The sequence below is a fragment of the Dermochelys coriacea genome, chromosome 2, assembly GCF_009764565.3.
Source record: "Dermochelys coriacea isolate rDerCor1 chromosome 2, rDerCor1.pri.v4, whole genome shotgun sequence".
Classification (NCBI taxonomy): domain Eukaryota; kingdom Metazoa; phylum Chordata; order Testudines; family Dermochelyidae; genus Dermochelys; species Dermochelys coriacea.
The window spans coordinates 2,300,544-2,319,539 of NC_050069.1; the positions used below are offsets into that span (position 1 = coordinate 2,300,544).

The following is an 18,996-nucleotide window of genomic DNA, read 5'->3' on the forward strand; positions in this document are numbered from 1 at the left end:
GCATTGGAATGGATGGGCTCCACCTAAACCAAAATGGAATCAGATTGCTGGCGCTTAAAATTAAAAAGGTCATAGAGCAGTTTTTAAACTAAGGGCTGGGGGAAAACCAACAGGTGCGGAGGAGCATGTGGTTCAGACAGAGATATCCCTTAAGGGAGGATCTATTAATGGGTATTCTCTATATCCTTGTAAAGAGAAGAGGATGGAAGATAAAATATGAGTAGGATGTGATGAAAAACAGTCAAATGAAAGAGTCCCATTCAGTTACATCATGTAATGGCAGAGAGCTAAACAGTGACAGTTTTTAAGTGCTTGTATACAAATGCTAGAAGTCTATAAATAGTAAGATGGGTGAACTAGAGTGCCTCGTATTAAATGAGGATATTGATATAATAGGTATAACTTGCTGGAATGAGGATAATCAATGGGGCACAGTAATACCAGGGTACAAAATATATCAGAAGGACAGAATAGGTTCGTGCTGGTGGGGGAGTGGCACTATATGTGAAAGAAAGCATAGAATCAAATGAAGTAAAAATCTTAAATGAACCAAATTGTACCATAGAATCTCTATGGATAGTAATTCCATGCTTGAATAATAAGAACATAGCAGTAGGGATATATTACCAACCACCTGACCAGGATGGTGATTGTGACTATGAAATGCTCAGGGAGATTAGAGGCGCTATAAAAATAAAAAAAACTCCATAATAATAATGGGGGATTTCAGCTATTCCCATATTGACTGGATACATGTCACCTCAGGATGGGATGCAGAGAGTCTCTTGACACTTTAAATGACTGCTTCTTGGAACAGCTAGTCCTGGAATCCACAAGAGAAGAGGTCATTCTTGATTTAGTCCTCAGTGGAGCACAGGATCAAGTCCAAGAGGTGATTATAGCTGAACCGCTTGGTAATAGTGACCATAATATAATTAACATCCCTGTGGCGGGGGAAACACCACATCAGCCCAACACTGTAGCATTTAATTTCAGAAAGGGGAGTTATACAAAAATGAGGAAGTTAATTAAACAGAAATTAAAAGGTACAGCGCAAAAAGTGGAATCCTTGCAAGCTGCATGGAAACTTTTTAAAGACTCCATAATAGAGGCTCAACTTAAATGTATACCCCAAATTAAAAAACATAGTAAGAGAACCAAAAAAGTGCAACTGCGGCTAAACTACAAAGTAAAAGAAGCAGTGAGAGGCAAAAAGGCATCCTTTAAAACATGTAAACTAAATCCTATTGAGGAAAATAGAAAGGAGCATAAACTCAAGTGTAAAAATAGAATTAGGGAGGCCAAAAAAGAATTTGAAATACATCTAGCCAAAGACTCAAAAAGTAATAGCAAAAATTTTTTTTAACTACATCAGAAGCAGGAAGCCTGTTAACAAACAGTGGGGCCATTGGATGAGAATTAAATGAATTCTTTGCATCAGTCTTTACAGCTGAGGATGTGAGGGAGATTCCCAAACCTGAGCCATTCTTTTTAGGTAACAATCTGAGGAACTGTTCCAGATTGAGATGTCGTAGAGGAGGTTTTGGAATAAATTGATAAATTAAACAGTAGTAAGTCACCAGGTATTCACCCAAGAGTTCTGAAGGAACTCAAATGTGAAATTGCAGAACTATTAACTGTGGTATGTAACCTATCATTTTAATATGCTTCTGTACCAGATGACTGGAGGGTAGCTAATGTGATGTCAATTTTTGTAAAAAGGCTCCAGAGGTGATCCTGGCAATTACAGGCCAGTAAGCCTAACTTCAGTACCAGGCAAACTGGTTGAAACTGTACTAAAGATCAGAATTATCAGATGCATAGATGAACGTGATTTGTTGGGGAAGAGTCCACATGATTATTTGTTGGGGAAGAGTCCACATGATTTTTGTAAAGGGAAATCATGCCTCCCCAATCTACTAGAATTCTTTGATGGGGTCAACAAGCATGTTGACAAGGGGGATCCAGTGGATATAATGTACTTAGATTTTCAGAAAGCCTTTGACAAGGTCTTTCACCAAAGGCTCATAAGCAAAGTAAGCTGTCATGGGATAAGAGGGAAAGTCCTCTCATGGATTGGTAACTGGTTAAAAGACAGGAAACAGAGTAGGAATAAATGGTCAGTTTTCAGAATGGAGAGAAGTAAATAGTGTTGTCTCCCAAGGGTCTATAGTGGAGCCAGTGCTGTTCTACATATTCATAAATGATCTGGAAAAGGGTAAATAGTGAGGTGGCAAAATTTAAACTACTCATGATAGTTAAATCCAAAGCAAACTGTGAAGAGCTACAAAGGGATCTCACAAAACTGGGTGACTGGGCAAAAAAAGGGCAGATGAAATTCAATGTTGATAAATGCAAAGTAATGCACATTGGAAAACATCATCCCAACTATACATATAAAATTATGGGGTCTAAATTAGCTGTTACCACTCAAGAAAGAGATTTTGGAGTCATTGTGGATAGTTCTCTGAAAACATCCACTCAGTGTGCAGCGGCAGTCAAAAAACGAACAGAATGTTGGGAATCATCAAGAAAGGGATAGATAATAAGACAGAAAATATCCTATTGCCTTTATATAAATCCATGGTACTCACATCTTGAATACTGCATGCAGACGTGGTCACCCCATCTTAAAAAAGATATATTGGAATTGGAAAAAGGTTCAGAAAAGGGCAACGAAAATGATTAGCGGTATGGAACAGCTTCCATATGAAGAGAGATTAATAAGACTGGGACTTTTCAGCATTTAAAAAAAGACAACTAAGGGGCGGGGAATATGATAGAGGTCTATAAAATCATGACTCACGTGGAGAAAGTTTAAATAAGGGAGTGTTATTTACTCCTCATAACACAAGAACTAAGGGTCATTCAGTGAAATTAATAGGCAGCAGGTTTAAAACAAACAAAAGGAATTATTTCTTCACACAACACAGTCAACCTGTGGAACTCCTTGCCAGAGGATGTTGTGAAGGCTAAGACTGTAACAAAGTTCAAAAAAGAACTAGATAAATTCATGGAGGATAGGTTCATCATTGGCTTTGGCAAGGATGGTGTCCTTAGTCTCTGTTTGCCAGAAGCTGGGAATTGGTGACGGGGGATGGATCACTTGATGATTACCTGTTGTGTTCATTCCCTCTGAGGCACCTGGCATTGGTCACTGTTGGAAGACAGGATATTGGGCTAGATGGACCTTTATTCTGACCTAGTCTGGCCGTTTTTATGTTGTTAATAAATACCTTATGGAAGGAAAGGGCAGTGCTGGCACTCCCATTCCATTGAAATGAAAAAAATCCCAAGGGTTGTTAGCAAAAATGTGTATTTCTCTATGTAGATGGTGTAGACTTTAGTCATGTAAGCGTTTTGTGGGTAATAGAGATGATGTTGGCTGCTGTAGCTCAGTTAATGACTAATCGTGCTAAGATGTGTTTCATTTACTGTCACTAAAAGAAAAGGAGTACTTGTGGCACCTTAGAGACTAACAAATTTATTAGAGCATAAGCTTTCGTGAGCTACAGCTCACTTCATCGGATGAAGTGAGCTGTAGCTCACGAAAGCTTATGCTCTAATAAATTTGTTAGTCTCTAAGGTGCCACAAGTACTCCTTTTCTTTTTGCGAATACAGACTAACACGGCTGCTACTCTGAAACCTGTGATTTACTGTCACTGTTTGCTTCACCTCTCCCAGTTAAACAGCATCTTGCATTTTAAAAATGCTGCACAAACACTAGTAAATCTACACAGCCATTTGTGAGTTGCATTCATCTGCCAGTTTCACTTGTAGTCTAGACTGCTGAGTTTTGTATTAAGTGCTTTTGTACAGTGCCTAATGCAATGGAGCTGTGATTGGAGCCCTTAACCACTACCTGAATACAAATAATAGAACATTGTATGGGTGCTGCACTCCTGCCTCTTAGTCTGCTCGCTGTTCTAGTATATCTCACGCCATCTCCCTGTAAACTATTCTGCATTGGCATGTAGCTGTCTTAGTTCTGTAGGGGAACAGCACCTAGTAGTCCATAAGTGGGCAAGGAATTGTCATAGTAAGTTGACTATCCCTTTTGAGCTGCTCTTTTTATTTGTATTATTTTACAGCACTCAGAAGCTAAATCATACACTGTCAATGCCTTGCACAGTTATGATATGGTTATCCCAAAAGTGCATTTCTCACCAGTGAGCAACCAAAGAGCATATTCGTGTCTTAGAGTTGAACTGCTGTCTCCTATATACTTTGAAATACTGTGACAGACCCTCTCTCTCCTTGCTTTCCATATCACAGGTTATTGGATACCCCTATGCTACCTATCGAGCTGTGTGTGCTCGACAAGGTGTCTACAGCTCTGGAGCATGTGGGTTTGTTGATTTCAATGAGCAACTCACAGAGCCAATATCCAGTGCAATCTCCATGACATGGAATGACGTCTTCAGGTACCCTCCTCTTCACTGCACACTAGGACATTCTTACTAACACAAGACACTTGCAAACCTCTCTGGTAGAAAAACAAACACAATTTTGTGCTGTCTACCAAAAACTGTGAGACGAGCTGGTACAAAATGCACGGCCTCTGTTCTCTAATGTCCTCAGGCCACTTTATTCCATAGGTGAAATGATATTCCAGCATTTAATTCAGGGAATGGCAAAACTTCATGATTTCTTCCCCTGAGGGACTGAGCCTTCCAATTCACTTCCTGTCTCCCAAAAGGTGGAGATCACCTCATGGCTGATTTAGTGTCTAATTTGCATTGCTTCCTAAATGGGAAAGGATTAGTTATGTATTCGTTTGTATTTTTATATTAAATTATATCACACAGTCCCTAGTCTTGCAACCAAATGCCAGAGTGCTGGTGCAGAGCCCAGTTTTCTTAAGTGCAGTTGCAGAATGGGGGCCATATTCTCCAGTCACTTCTTGCAGAAACGTATTCAATTACTATTTTAAAAATAGTCTTTATACACTGTATCTGTGTACTAGTTATAACTTGTATTGTAATGCAAGTCTTAACAAGGATGAAGGTGTTAAATTCTGAAACTCTTAAGCGAACGTAAAATGTACTAATCCTTTGGAGAATATTATTTATATCATGGAGTAATAGTACTTATGTAAAATATCTTCTTCTGAATTAAGAAATCAATCACTTGTAGCATATGTGATCCAAAATTTGGAACAATAGATCCATAATATAAATTGCCATACTCGATAGCGGTCTGTCTTTTATAGGTTCTAATACACAGCTTCATTAAAAAGCGTAAAGTGCTTTGAGATCCTCTGATGGAAGCTGTTATAGAACTAGGAAAGCCCAAGACAGAAACGGACAGATCTGATGCAGCAAGGGTTCCCTAAAAGGGCACCTAGCATTTTTAGTGGGACTTTAGACCCTGTGGAAAAAAATGCAGATGTTTCATAGAACTCATTTCTCTGGACATAACTTCATCATTTGGTCATCAGTATGACCCCACCATTTTATCTCCTCCAATAGCAGTATAAGTGAATGGTGATCATGTCCCCAGATGCATTGCAGTGTGTTGCTCATGCCCTTAGGTGCCTGGATTAATCCTTGAATGCATTTTCCCCCTTCAAGTTGTAGATTGGGGGAGTCCATCAAACAGTTCAGCAAAGCCATCTTAGATAAATTGAAATACTTCTTCAGAGATCTCACGAACAAGCTCCAGGAAAAAGGCAGAAACACAGAGCCAGTAAGCGTCATTCAGAGGCATCAAATGGAAGCTGTCCAGGCTTTGGTAAGATTGGCAAGGGGGTCCATGCAGTGGATGCCCTTCAAAACTTGTCTGTTTTGTGTTGGGTAAATAAGGTGAGGATGCCTCACTATTTGCAGTTTGCCCTGTGCTTACTATAGGGAATCTGCAGCTGCTCAAGTAATATAACTATCTTGGGTAATGGGCAAGTTTTGGTAAGCAGCCACTTTATTTGAAATGAGAGAACTTTTTGTAGCACACCATACTGATTTTTCCTTCCTTCACTTCTCAGTTGTGTAACTTTCTTCTGGATCAGACTGAGTACATCAATAAAAGGCAGCGTGGTATATCCCGTGTCCTGACACCAGAAATACAGGCTAGCATGAAACCAATATATGCAGGTAGGAAAATCCTATAGCTAGGCTAAGTCTGGCTTCCTGTGCATTGAGTTACTGACCTGGAACCAAATGTAGCAGTGACACTAAACATCTGTGCAGTGGTGAATTCTGCCAGTTAGTACTGGAAAGAATGGTTCCCAAGCTGGTAGTATGGAAATCTGTATGGTGGTAGAATCACTGCTCTACTCCACCTGTTGAGTCCGCTTCTCCCACTTTTATTTCTTACATTTCAAAGGCCTAGTTCAAAGGGATCACTTTAAATTCTTATTCTTGAGCAGCCGAATAATAATGTTGTGTATTTGTAGATCACTTAGCAGCTTCAAAAGGGAGAGAAGGAGCAGAGAATGAAATTCCACAGCAGTGCTGCAGAACTGCACAGCGCTAGAGCTGGAGTCTGTCACACCAATGGAGTAGCACCCAGGTGTGGTGCATGCCTCCATCTGACAGTGAAATCTGACACTGAAAACAGCCACTCAGTGGGCAGCGGCAGTCAAAAAAGCAAACAATGTTGGGAATCATTAAGGAAGGGATAGATAATAAGACAGAAAATATCATATTGCCTCTATATAAATCTATGGTAAGCCCACATCTTGAATACTATGTGCAGATGTGCTCACTCCATCTCAGAAAAGATGTACTGGAATTGGAAAAGGTTCAGAAAGAGCAACAAAAATGATGAGGGGTATGGAACAGCTTCCGTCTGAGGAGAGATTAATAAGACTGGGACTTTTCAGCATGGAAAAGAGACAGCTCAGGGCAGATAAGATAGAGGTCTATAAAATCATGACTAGTGCGGAGAAAGTAAATAAGGAAGTGTTATTACTCCTCATTACACAAGAACTAGGGGTCAACAAACAAAATTAAGAGGCAGCAGGGTTAAAACAAACAAAAGGAAATATTTCTTTGTACAACACACAGTCAACCTGTGGAACTCCTTTCCAGAGGATGTTGTGAAGGCCAAGACTATAACAGGGTTCAAAAAAAGGACTAGATAAATTTATGGAGGATAGGTTCATCAATGGCTGTTAGCCAGGATAGGCAGGGATGGTGTCCCTTGCTTCTGTTTGCCAGAAGCTGGGAATGGGCAACGGGATGGATCACTTGATGATTCCTTGTTCTGTTCATTCCTTCTGAAGCTCCTGGCGTTGGCCACCATCGGAAGATAGGATACTAGGCTAAATGGACCTTTGGTCTGACCCAGGATGGTCGTTCTTTCGTTATTATGAAATGGCAGTCTCACCAAAGAACAACAGTTGAAATACAGGAAGGCTATGCTCTTCCTGTAATCCTTCTGGATGTTAGGAGCCACACCAAAATAAGTCTCTGGAAACTTTATAAAGGACTTCAGAGACACTGTAGTGATTTCTTTATATGGTGGCGTGTATGAAGTAATTCTTTGCTGCTGAGTTTCTGATCGCATAGGTCTGGGCTAATTTAAAATTGGAAGCATGTGATGATGAAAGCAGAAGAGCAGTAGGTCAGATGCTATCCACTGTTTTGGAATTAGAAGTCTAGGGATTGTGGAGACCTTATGGGTTTTGAAATGTACTGGTATGTTTTAAGGGTGCCAGAAGACAGCCTAGCAACCAATCCACTACCATATTCTACTGAAGTTGCTGTCAGGTCTGTAGCTGCTCACATTCCTTGGTGAAAAGAGCTTGAGGGATCAACGTGTAATACCCTGGCTTTTTTTTATGTGCTGATGACTCCCCCTACAGACTAGCTGCAGAGCATAGAATTTGCTGCTTTCTCACAGCTAAAGAGGGTCAATAATGCAGGTAGTAGAGGTTTGTATGTTTGGTGCTGAACATCCTGAGTTTAATCCACAGTGACAGTTATGATGTCTGTATATATGCCACTATGGGTTGCTATAAAAGCACTAGAGAAGTGCTCCGTGTCATGACCACAGATCTTCTGGCTGTTTAGTTCACAGTCTGTGTGGTCTACAAGCTAAATATAGCAGAGTTCTACAATGAAGATTATGTCCCACCTTATCTTCAGTGCGGAGCCCTGTTTCGCATGCAAGCTTTGCCCCTCTTGTTCTCAAGAGGGAGAACTTCTCTCCTCATGACAGCTTGGGGCTTCACGAATCGTAAGGCTGTCTAGTGCCTTCAGTGCCATCCCAATGTGCAGTTTAGTATGGCCGCTTGGATCAAAATGAAGCAGCATATGCTGGGACCAGAGGCAATACGTGTGTGTGGTAGGGGAAGGGGACGTGTAGGGTCATGTGCCCCCCTCCAGATGCTTGATCGCATGGTGCAGTCGGGCCTCCTCCCTACAGGACAGCTGAGCAGGCAGGAGGAACAGCTGGGAGGTGCAGGGAGGGGTCACTGATTTTCGGGAGGGAGGGAGGCACTGCTTTGGGGGGCAGGGCATGACATGAGCTGTTCTGGGGTTGTTCCCCTCCACTATAGATTCATAGGTACTCAGGTCAGAAGGGGCCATTATGATCATCTAGTCCGACCTCCTGCACAACGCGGACCACAGAATCTCACCCACCCACTCCTGAAAAAAGCTTCTCACCTACGTCTGAGCTACTGAAGTCCTCAAATCGTGATTTAAAGACTTCAAGGAGCAGAGAATCCTCCAGCAAGTGACCCGTGCCCCATGCTACAGAGGAAGGCAAAAAACCTCCAGGGCCTCTTCCAATCTGCCCTGGAGGAAAATTCCTTCCCGACCCCAAATATGGCGATCAGCTAAACCCTGAGCATATGGGCAAGATTCACCAGCCAGATACTACAGAAAATTCTTTCCTGGGTAACTCAGATCCCACCCCATCTAACATCCCATTACAGGCCATTAGGCCTGTTTACCCTGAATATTTAAAGATCTATTAATTACCAAAATCATGTTATCCCATCATACCATCTTCTCCATAAACTTATTGAGTTTAATCATAAAGCCAGATAGATCTATCAACAGGCATGGGTCGTCTCTGGTTGGGACCTGCAGTCTCTGTAGGCCACACCTCTATTAGATTGCCTTTTCCATTTTAGTAGTCGTGTGGCACCAGGCGTCCTGATAGATTGCCATTCCGGCCATTGGTTGAGTAGCATGTGGGCAAGGTTGCACCAACACTTGTAAGATTATGTGCTGATATTTAAATACCGTCTCTCTTCCATAGTTTGTAGCCAACTGAATGGTCCTGGCTGTTTCCAGAGAATGAAAGATCTTATGCAGAGGCTCGTCCACAATCAGAAGGAGACCATGTTTAGCTGTGTCACTGATAAGTTACGGCACCAGCTTGACCTGCTCCAGGTGAGATGAAACAGAATTAGCCCTCTTCTGGAAAGTAGCTGGCCTTGTACAATGTGATATAACTGCTGTCTCTCAGGTCATGGGACCATGCTGTTTAGTACGACTTGGAAGAAGCATTGTAGCTTTTCCATTTGCAGTTAAGTAGCAAGAATGGCAGCCAGTATTGGAAGTGGATCCCTCCTGTTGTGTTTAGTTTGACTCTGGTTGCAGTATTTACTGGGGTTTTAGCCCTGGTGAGATTCCAGTGCTATTAATAATCCTGTCTAGTGTGGAGAAGGGAGAATAACTTGCAAGAAACTGTGACTGGATGGAAAGATTTCTACTGTCTGTGAAAGATTTTGTGTGAAACACCAATAGACAAGCTTTGTGCAGGATGCCTCCTTGAAGTGAGTCTCTATATGGGGACAGTACCATGGGGCTAAATACCATGATTACTGTCTCCAGTTTTTCACACTTGACTCCTACTGCTTTTAGGTTTTTGAATCAGTAAGCTAACTTATTGATGGGCTAGTAGTAATCAGATTTCTATTATTACAAACAACTCTTCATAGTGTCAAACATGCCTGTTACAGGAGAGCCTCAGAGTTACGAACTGACCAGTCAACCACACACCTCATTTGGAACTGGAAGTTCACAATCAGGAGCAGCAGAGACCAGGAACAAAAAGAGCAAATATAGTACAGTGCTGTGTTAAATGTAAACTATAAAAAAAGAAGGGAAAGCAGCATTTTTCTTCTGCATAGTAAAGTTTCAAAGCTGTATTACGTCAGTGTTCAGTTGTAAAGTTTTGAAAGAACAACCATAATGTTTTGTTCAGTGTTACGAACAACCTCTATTCCCGACGTGTTCAGAACTCTGAGGTTCTGCTGTATATTTCAGTATGCTTTAGAGTTAAACCAGTATTTACATTTCATTTATTTTTTAATTCTATCTTCGAATGAGGCTTGAAAAGAAGTGAAAAGGCAGAGAAATACAGGAAATCTGCAGTTCAGACAGAGCATTGCATGCTGGTTTTGGTCATCTACAGGGGTCAGACTTTTCTTTTTGCGAATACAGACTAACACGGCTGCTACTCTGAAACCTATATTAAAGATGATGATTGTTGTAGTGCTTCAGCAAAGTTGAGTACCTCTGCATGAGCAAACGTATAATTTGGACCTGATTTTAAACATGTCAGATTTTAAAATGTATTTGTAGTCTCACTAACTGGTTGTTTGCTCGCTAAAATGGTCCTCAAACTGCAGTCCATGACCTGCAGGGGTCTTGATAGGTCACATTATGGAGATTCTTCCTCTTTGCTTCCAGCTCTTTCTAGACTATTGGTGGCAAAGAGCCCTGGTGCCCTATACAAGTAGTTGAAAATAAGGAAGAGGAGCCAGCCTAGCCTATGCACATTGTGTAACTGAGAACTGGAAGAGAGCGGGTCCATCGGGTTGCAAATGGGAGAGGAGGCAGATCCACAAGACTATAAAAACATGTCCCATGCCATGAAAAATATGAGCTCACCCAGTGACTATGTGTAGATAAACGGGAGAGGGAGGCATGTGTCCCAGATACTTAATGTACAGGGTTTCTGTATAAAACTGCAACCTGAGCCTTCTCCCCTCTGAGTTTCACTTTTTGTTTGGTTTGGTGGTTGCTCTTATACGGGGATTATCAAAGAGATTTAGCTCACGAAAGCTTATGCTCAAATAAATGTGTTAGTCTCTAAGGTGCCACAAGTACTCCTTTTCTTTTTGCGAATACAGACTAACATGGCTGCTGCTCTGAAGCCTGATTAGAGTGATCTAGTGATGAAGCAGCCTACTAAACAAAAGGTGCCGTGCTGACTAAAAGAGAATTAATATTCATTTTGAAGAAAATTAATGTGTAACATGAAACCTTGAAGCCTTGTCTTCTTTTAGATCTACATCGGTGGTAGTTTTGAGAGCTTGGTTCAGGAGCTGACTAAATCCTTGACTCTGCAGTTTGAACCAATGCTGAAGCTTATCCAGAAAAATGATGGAATTATTCCAGGTAAAGAGGCAATTGCTTACACGTTGGTTTCCTCTCGTCCCTGTAAACAATGTTTAGAGTGAATGCTGAACATAGAGACAGAACATCACAGTATTCAGCACCTTCTTGTGGAGCAGTTAGAGGCTGGTTACATATGTGAGCTATAACAAGTGAGCGTTGCTGCAGCTAATTCAGTAATCTCATACTTCAGAGTGTGCTGATCGAAATTGTGCTGTCTTTAAGTTTTGAACTGTAATGCTCTCATACTAAAAAGAGTGCTGAACTGTACTTTACTATCCCTAAAAAAAATAGTTCTGTCTTTGTCAGATTTGGACTGCGTGCCTGCCCCTTCTAGTGGTGTGCTCTCAGAGGCAGACTTTTCACACACAAGCATAATTGTATATACATCAACTGAAAGGGGAAGATCCACAAGGATGGCAGCCATTACCAATGGTACCTCTACTCTCCTGGGAATGGGCTGCCAGCCGCGCCAGGTGTGTCTTCTACACAGATACAAGGTGCAGTGTATCCACTGGAAAGCATTGCACGAAATTGGTTACTTGGCAGTGTTCCAGTTTAAGCAGTTACATAGTTTATTGGGAGCGGTACAGTTCGTGTTAACGTTACCCATTTCTTGCTGTGGGAAGCCTGGTTTCCACGTGTCTGCATTTATAACAGTTGCAGCTTTGAATCGGTAGGACTGCTGGTCAGCGGAGGGAATAACATTTGTTCCTTTAATGTTTTGTCCAGATTTAGTGAACATCTGTGCCAAAGTCAGCAAGATTTGTAAAATATCTCGTGTAGATTATGTTCTTCCCAACCTCAACCTGACAGAGAGCTGTTCTGTACCTTCTTCTCCTGGGAGAGAGCTGCCATTAAAGAGGGAGCTGCAGGAAGGCTTGGATCCCCAAAACTTCTTGGGAAAGTGCAATATCATCCACATTGGGACTGTATCACTTTCTCACATTAATCCCATTCAGGTACTGAATTTAAAAGCACCTCTTCCCTTGGTCTGGGAGGGATGTTCAGTAGGAGCAGATTTGTGTGTCCAAAAGAGAAGCCACAAGAGAAACTAGCAGAAATATTTCTGCCAAAGTGGTGTGAAACTTTGAGCCCTTTTGTTCCAAGTGCTACACAGTCAGAATATACGGTATATCCTATTTCCCTGTCTCAAAAGATTCACTGGCATAATATAGCATACCCATGGAGTCCATGCTAACAGGGAGGATTTTCTTTTTCTGCGCCGATATTAGATGAGAGATTCTCCCTTTTTCTCTTCTTGAAATTTATCCTCACTGGAAATGTTAGTTCTTTCTGTGACCACTCTCTGCCCTCGGGCAGGTTTGAACACATTGAGAAGCTGTTTCTCCTTTCAGTAGTTGAGGTTTTAACTAGATTTCCCAAGTAAGTTTGATTTTGGTCCTTGCACAGCCCTAACTTGTTCAAAATAAATCCTTTCTACCAGAAACTTCTTGTGTGGAGCATTCTGCCACAGGGTTTTTTTTCCTTATGTTTGTGATTAATTGGAGATGTGAGAAGTTGGAAAACAGACTTCAAGAAGATAAGTTAACTTTTTTTTAAGACCCTAGGAACCCAGTCCCCCCCCCCATTTTATTCATTCACTGGTCCTCAATGAAAGTTACTGCCTTTGAGTATTTCCGAAATGCCATGGGCTGGCTTTTAGATCGTGATTTATCTACCACAGACCTGGAACCACTGTGGCTTCCTTCACTTTTTATGAAGTTTGTCAGTTGCAACACTTGGCTTGAATATTTTACAAACCTATTAATTGCCATTCTAGACCAAACTAGAGGTCCCTTTAGTACAGTCTTCTGCCTCTCAGGTCTTGTCTGTACTTACGGCTAAATCGGCACTGCTACTATCGATGCACGGTGTCAATTTAGCAGGTCTGGTGAAGACCTGCTAAGTCGATGGCAGAGCACTCTCCCATCGAGTCTGTACTCCACCTCCCCGAGAGGCAGAAGGTAAGTCGGCGGGAGAGCGTCTCCCATCAACACAGCACGGTGTAGACACTGCTGTAAGTCGACCTAAGCTATGTCAATTTCAGTTACATATCTGAAGTAGCATAACTTAGGTCGACCTGCAGCTTTACTGTAGACCAGCCCTGAGAGTGACCACTACCAGATGCTTCAGAGGAAGGTGCAATGTCGTACACAATTGTAGAAGGGGCTCTTATGAGAGACTTTCCAAAAGTATTTGCAATGTCCAAAGACGTCATGTTGCCAGATTCCCCTTTATCCACTATTTTGTTGACATGCTTAAAGAATTTTAATAGAGAGGTGCAAGCTTCTTTTACAGAAAGTGTGCTGGCTTGGCCTGTCCTCATTCATGTAGGTGTTTTATAATTCTCTTTATTTCTACCAGTGAGCCTTAATACACTCCTGGATCCACAGCTACTGCCAACTAGACAGGGCAGTCAACTCCACTTATCCTCCAAAGTATACAGTAAATGTTATGCTCTGAATTACCTTCCTTATGCACTTCCAGATAGAGTTCAAGGTCTTCATCGTAAAAGTTTTATAAATACATCAAATTCTGGCCTGAAAGTACACAGAAACCGTACAATGAATGGTTACCATTTGCATCTCCTGTATCTATATTGCTCAGCAATGCTTGGTGGAATTATGGAGTTAGTGATAAAGTTGTTTGGGGGATCTGAATGGTGAAAATCTGGAAATTGAAACATGAGTTTGTTTGTTTTTTTAAATCTAATAAAATTGTATCATATATTTACATCCTTAACCTTACATCCTTAGTTTCTAAATTAAATATTTTAATGCAAAATGTATTATCCAGTTCTCAATTGCAGTGTACTTTATTAACTCATAGAGGCTATTAGCAAAATAAATTCAAAAACTGATCTTCAGGAGAAAGCAAAGCCTGTCATCCATTTCAGGGCTTCTCTATGAACATATTAGACTTCCATTCGGGGGTCAATACTGTAAAATGAAAGAGAGCCACAAACCTTGATTTTAAATGTCTTTTCTCACTGTTCTATTGCCAATCAATGAGTTATCACCTAACAAATCTGTCTCTTGTATTTTTAAGATATCTGCACAAGAAATCACTATCACTATGACAGGTCAGTAACCTACATCATTTTTAACTTTGTGCATGCTCTCCCTTTTCCACCCCACATCCCCATTTATAAACTGCAGAATTAAAGAATTTGAAGGGTTGAAGGGTTTTCTTCAATCCCTTGAAGTTGGTATTTAAAACTCCCAAGAAAGAAACTGTTTTGACCATTGTTTCTGCCTTGGCTATGAAGCATTGGGACTCAGCACACAGAAGCAAGGTCCCTCTAGTATGGGGACATTCCATGGGCAGTATGAATTGGATCAGAATGATTTGACTTTAAAATCATTGGTCTCACTGAATCCATTCACACTTTTCTGGCACAGCTGGATACATTCCTGTTACTTCTCTATCTGTACTCTCAAGAGACAGAGACTAGAACTTCATGCCACTCTTTTTCCTACACCCCATTTTAGGGCTTGGTGCACCTTGGGGATACCCTGTAGGTAAATCTTGGTAACCAGGAGTTCCCAGCCCAGCAGATTTCATTGATGCTCCGAGAAAGCTCCTGGTCACTGACTTCAAGGAATTAGTTATTACAGTGTTTAATACCCACTGCCATTCTCCATTGAGGGTTTTTCTTTGTACACTTTAAAATTAGACTTAATTTTAGAATATTCAGTGAACAGATAGTTAATCTCTCATGTGGGAGGCTTAAGTAGGTTTTTGATATGAGGATATTTTCTTTCCACCGGGACAAAGCACATAATATAAATAGAGCAGCGACAGCACCATCCTTTGGCTGTGGCACCATATTATGTTCAGAGATTTTGAAACGCTGAGTATGGTTTGGCTATCATAGGAGCATAAATGTGAGCATGCTTTTAAATGCTCATCTTTCTTCCTCCAAAGATCATACCACCATGACTCTTCCGTTCAGCAGCGTGTACCTTTGCGAATGTTGCTTCCACCTGTATTATTTGATCCTTCATCTCTCTCCTGAGTTTGCCAAGAACATTTACTCCAGATTGGGAGCCCAGGCATTAAACCCAAGTGAGTGGAAATGGGAATGCTTCCCAGGTGGTGGTGATGTCTTGAAAAACAACCTAGATAAACCTGTGAACTATTGAAGGGCTTTTTGTTTGTACAAGGTTTGTTTTCCATATCTTCCCTCACCTCCACCAGACAAATGTACCATGTACTGTAATTTAGAGTCTGAACCACTACAATGGGCTAATGTGTTTTGCAGTGATAGGTGTTCCTTGTCTTCTCTGTCCTAAGTGGTGGAGGGGGAAACCACACACATACCCACATTAGCTTTTTCCATCTGTCATTATCATCATCATGTGTGGAGCTGACAGGAGTTTCTTTGAAGATCTCCTGCTGTGTCTTTTGTATGGAGCAGTATCTATGCTAATTTGATTTACTCCATAGACCTAGTATTGCTGAGCTACATAAACCATATAAACATTCTGAGACTACCTCAGAACATATTGGATTCCTAGAAACAACAGCTAGTAGGAAGTGGGGGGAGTGATAGAAGAAGCTCCTTCACACTTCTGAGATTAGTTTATGTTGTGCTATGTAATGTAGTTTAATTGTACTGTCTTTAGACCTAGGTAACCAGGAGGTGCTCATTATCCTGGACAAGCCCCAGGACCCGTCATCTTTCCATAGCTTGGTAGAATTCATATCGGCAAGACATGGGGGCATACCTTGGTTCCGGGAACTAAATCTGCAGCAGGGAAGAGAGAAATTGGAATCGCTGGGAGTGTATTACACTGTCAAAGTGAGCCATCATGAGTTCTGCATGTTAGAGGTGGGAATTTCAGGGTGACTATCAGAAAACAAGCTTGTTTCCAAAGAGAGAATGAGTTAGAGGCTGTTTGCTAGGAATGCTGGTATTATCAGATACTTGAGCTCCACAGATGAGAGCCAGCCAGTCCTGAAGAGTTGTCCTGGAAGACTGGGGGCTTCCCCTACATGTTAATAGATCACCTACTCTTGAACAGATTCTTCAACCTCAAGTAGAATCTAGTTCTAGTGACACAGTGAATTCTCACTGTCTTACAATGATTTTTGCTTTTTTGGGTTGGTTTTTTTTTTTTGTATTTATCTATCAGACCTACTTCCTAATCAGACAGACATGCATGACTTAACTACAAATTCCCATATTGTATTTGTGCCTCTAGTTTAGCTAGCCACCACAACAAGCTTTCTGTGCTGTTCTTGCGAGGCTTTGCTTCTGGGAGACTCTTGAATGTAACCACTCTAACATCCACAGTTTGATCATGGATCTCTGCCCCTGCCAACTGTTGGATGATATCTCACCTGCAGGAATTCTCATTTGATTTGAATCTTGTGATGATGGAGATAAAATATTCTTTCATGGTGTTTAGTCACTCATCTTTCAGGAATCCTGACCTCCTGAGTTGAAATTATCGAGGGTTGATCTCTGTCTGATGGTGAATTATTTTTGGAAAGTCTTTAAACAAAAGCTTTGTAATTTAACTGACTTATGAGCCTTTGAAATATATGTACTGTTTTTGCAGTAGACTTCTGCATTCATCGTCTCATTGTTTTTATAAAGCGTGCAACAAAAGGCGGCTATGCTGTGCATACGTATGCTGGTATCATAAGCTGCATACTGTTGAATTGTAAGCTGTTGCAGGCTCAGCTATTGTTCATCTTGTTCAGTGCTCCTGGAACTCTTGCTGTGTTTTCGCTGAATTCTTGGAAGGAAAAAAAAATCCATATTCTTTTTTAAGCCAGAGAGAGAACCCATGGAAATTCCATACAAAATACGTTAAGAAAGCCTTAGAGATGCATGGTTAAGAATGCAAAAGTTAAGGTTGCTGCAGGCTACATTTTAGTACTTTCAGTTTAGCAGGTATTTAATATTTTTTTCTCTTCCCTAGGACTTAAAATATGATGATGAAGAAAAGACTCTTGAAGTCTCACCTTCCAGTTCGCCATCAGATCAACCAACCGTCTTCACCCTTGCACAGCAGCCCCAGCTCCCTGGCATGAAGTTGTATCCATACGGCAGAAAGAGAGGAGGAGGAGAGATCCAGTCACAGTGGGAGAAGAAGCACAAAGGCAAAACTATAGAACAAAGCCCAGAAGCGGAGCCTGCTGCGTTCCATCTACCAAGGTAACTGCATGGTGATCTCGGGGCTTCACTGCTCACATAGCAGTACTTTCAGTGTGTGGTCTCAACAGCATCAGCAAATATTGCAGCACACTATCATACATGACCCCCTGTCTCAGCTACAGTGTAAATATTTAGCAGGCCCTGTCAGAAAATCACATTTTTAGGAGTTCAAAAGTCTGTATAAAAATTTCAGCTTTAGATTGAAATGTGCCCTGCAAAATCCAAGCTCAGAAGAGAGACTTGGCGACAAAATGTAAATACAATTAAAATGGGATATTTTAAAGTGTATAGGCTTCAAAGCTGGAAAACACTCATTACTGGTTGCTCAGCCAATCCAGCCCTCCACTTTTCCTCTGCCCGTTAAAGTGTAGTTTCCTATAGTCATTCCATGTGGGAATCGTGTGGAGCTTTACCTCCTACCTCACAATAGGCACTCGCAGTACACTGTGGCTCATGGAGGTAGAGCCCTTGTTAGTGCAAGAGGAAAAGGTTTATGCTAAATGAGCCTGTCTCCTCTGTCCCTTCTTGATTCTGCACCCTTAGTAAAGCAAAAAATTGTGTTAACTTGAAAAACTGGCTTCATCCACCTAAAATGTTATACTTCTGTTTACTCGGTTATTGTCTTATGAAGAGAGGAATAGATTAATAACACAATCCAGTTCATTTTCTTGTAGAAGTTGATTGCCTAAGGCGATAGCTATCCATTAGCTGGGAGGGCGTTTCCCAGTGCAGCTAGATGGACGCACTAACTCTGCTCAGGCTCATGCACTAAGAATAGCAGTGTGGCTGGGATGACTGGGATTAGCTAGCTGAACCAGAGGGTCAGCTGGGATTGTGTTCAGGCAGTAGCCTGGGCAGCCTCCTATGGCTGAACTGCTATTTTTAGCACGCTAGCTTGAGCAGTGCTAGCGTCTGTCTGCCTACCTGCTCTGGGAAACACACTCCCAGCTGCTGTGTAGATATCGCCTAAGAGTGTCTTCCCAGCTAACCCTCAATATTCCATTTTAGTCCAGTTCCAGGCAAGCTCCCCAATCTTTGCGATATAATGCATTTGGGCCAAGAGTTGGTTCTTCTGCCTTCAGGCAAAAGAAAGTAGAGCTCTGGGGTATTCCCTCATTTGGCAGGCTTTCTTAAAGACAACAAGGAAACACAGATAGGTCTTGGGTCAAATGACTGGCTCCAGGACCTTCGTTCCATCATCTTCTGTGCTGACGGCTTCTCCTGTTCTGCCAGTGCTGCCCCAGGACTCCAACTAGCTGTCCTCAAGCTGGAGGAAGTCCTTCCTTGCCAGGGCTGCTTCTGTCCTGGATTGCCTGTAGGTTTGGATACAAGCTGTCATTAAGATCTGGATGGAAGCGTTTTGGGGATAGACCTGCTGCACTTCAGCCAAAGCTCTAGTTTTTCTTCGAGTGCTTGTTCATATCAATTCCAGTTGATATCGGGTATGCGTGTGCTGCGTGCACAGC

General features: G+C 41.6%; 1 protein-coding gene across 12 annotated transcripts in view; it reads left to right on the forward strand.

Moving 5' to 3' along the window:
• The window catches only part of LOC119850538, a 117,699-nt gene that overhangs the window by 64,368 nt on the left and 34,335 nt on the right, over positions 1-18,996 (forward strand). For 9 of the 12 annotated variants that reach the window (XM_043507222.1, XM_043507223.1, XM_038388702.2 and 6 more), the window contains 10 exons: positions 4,277-4,425; positions 5,575-5,734; positions 5,982-6,090; positions 9,212-9,345; positions 11,250-11,361; positions 12,091-12,320; positions 14,410-14,443; positions 15,289-15,429; positions 15,990-16,195; positions 17,295-17,530. In XM_043507222.1, coding sequence (XP_043363157.1) covers positions 4,277-4,425; positions 5,575-5,734; positions 5,982-6,090; positions 9,212-9,345; positions 11,250-11,361; positions 12,091-12,320; positions 14,410-14,443; positions 15,289-15,429; positions 15,990-16,195; positions 17,295-17,530 — 1,511 coding nt within the window. Of the gene's footprint in view, positions 1-4,276; positions 4,426-5,574; positions 5,735-5,981; positions 6,091-9,211; positions 9,346-11,093; positions 11,157-11,249; positions 11,362-12,090; positions 12,321-14,409; positions 14,444-15,288; positions 15,430-15,989; positions 16,196-17,294; positions 17,531-18,996 lie in introns of those variants that run through there. The other 3 variants (XM_038388704.2, XM_038388705.2, XM_038388708.2) reach the window with 2 other exon arrangements.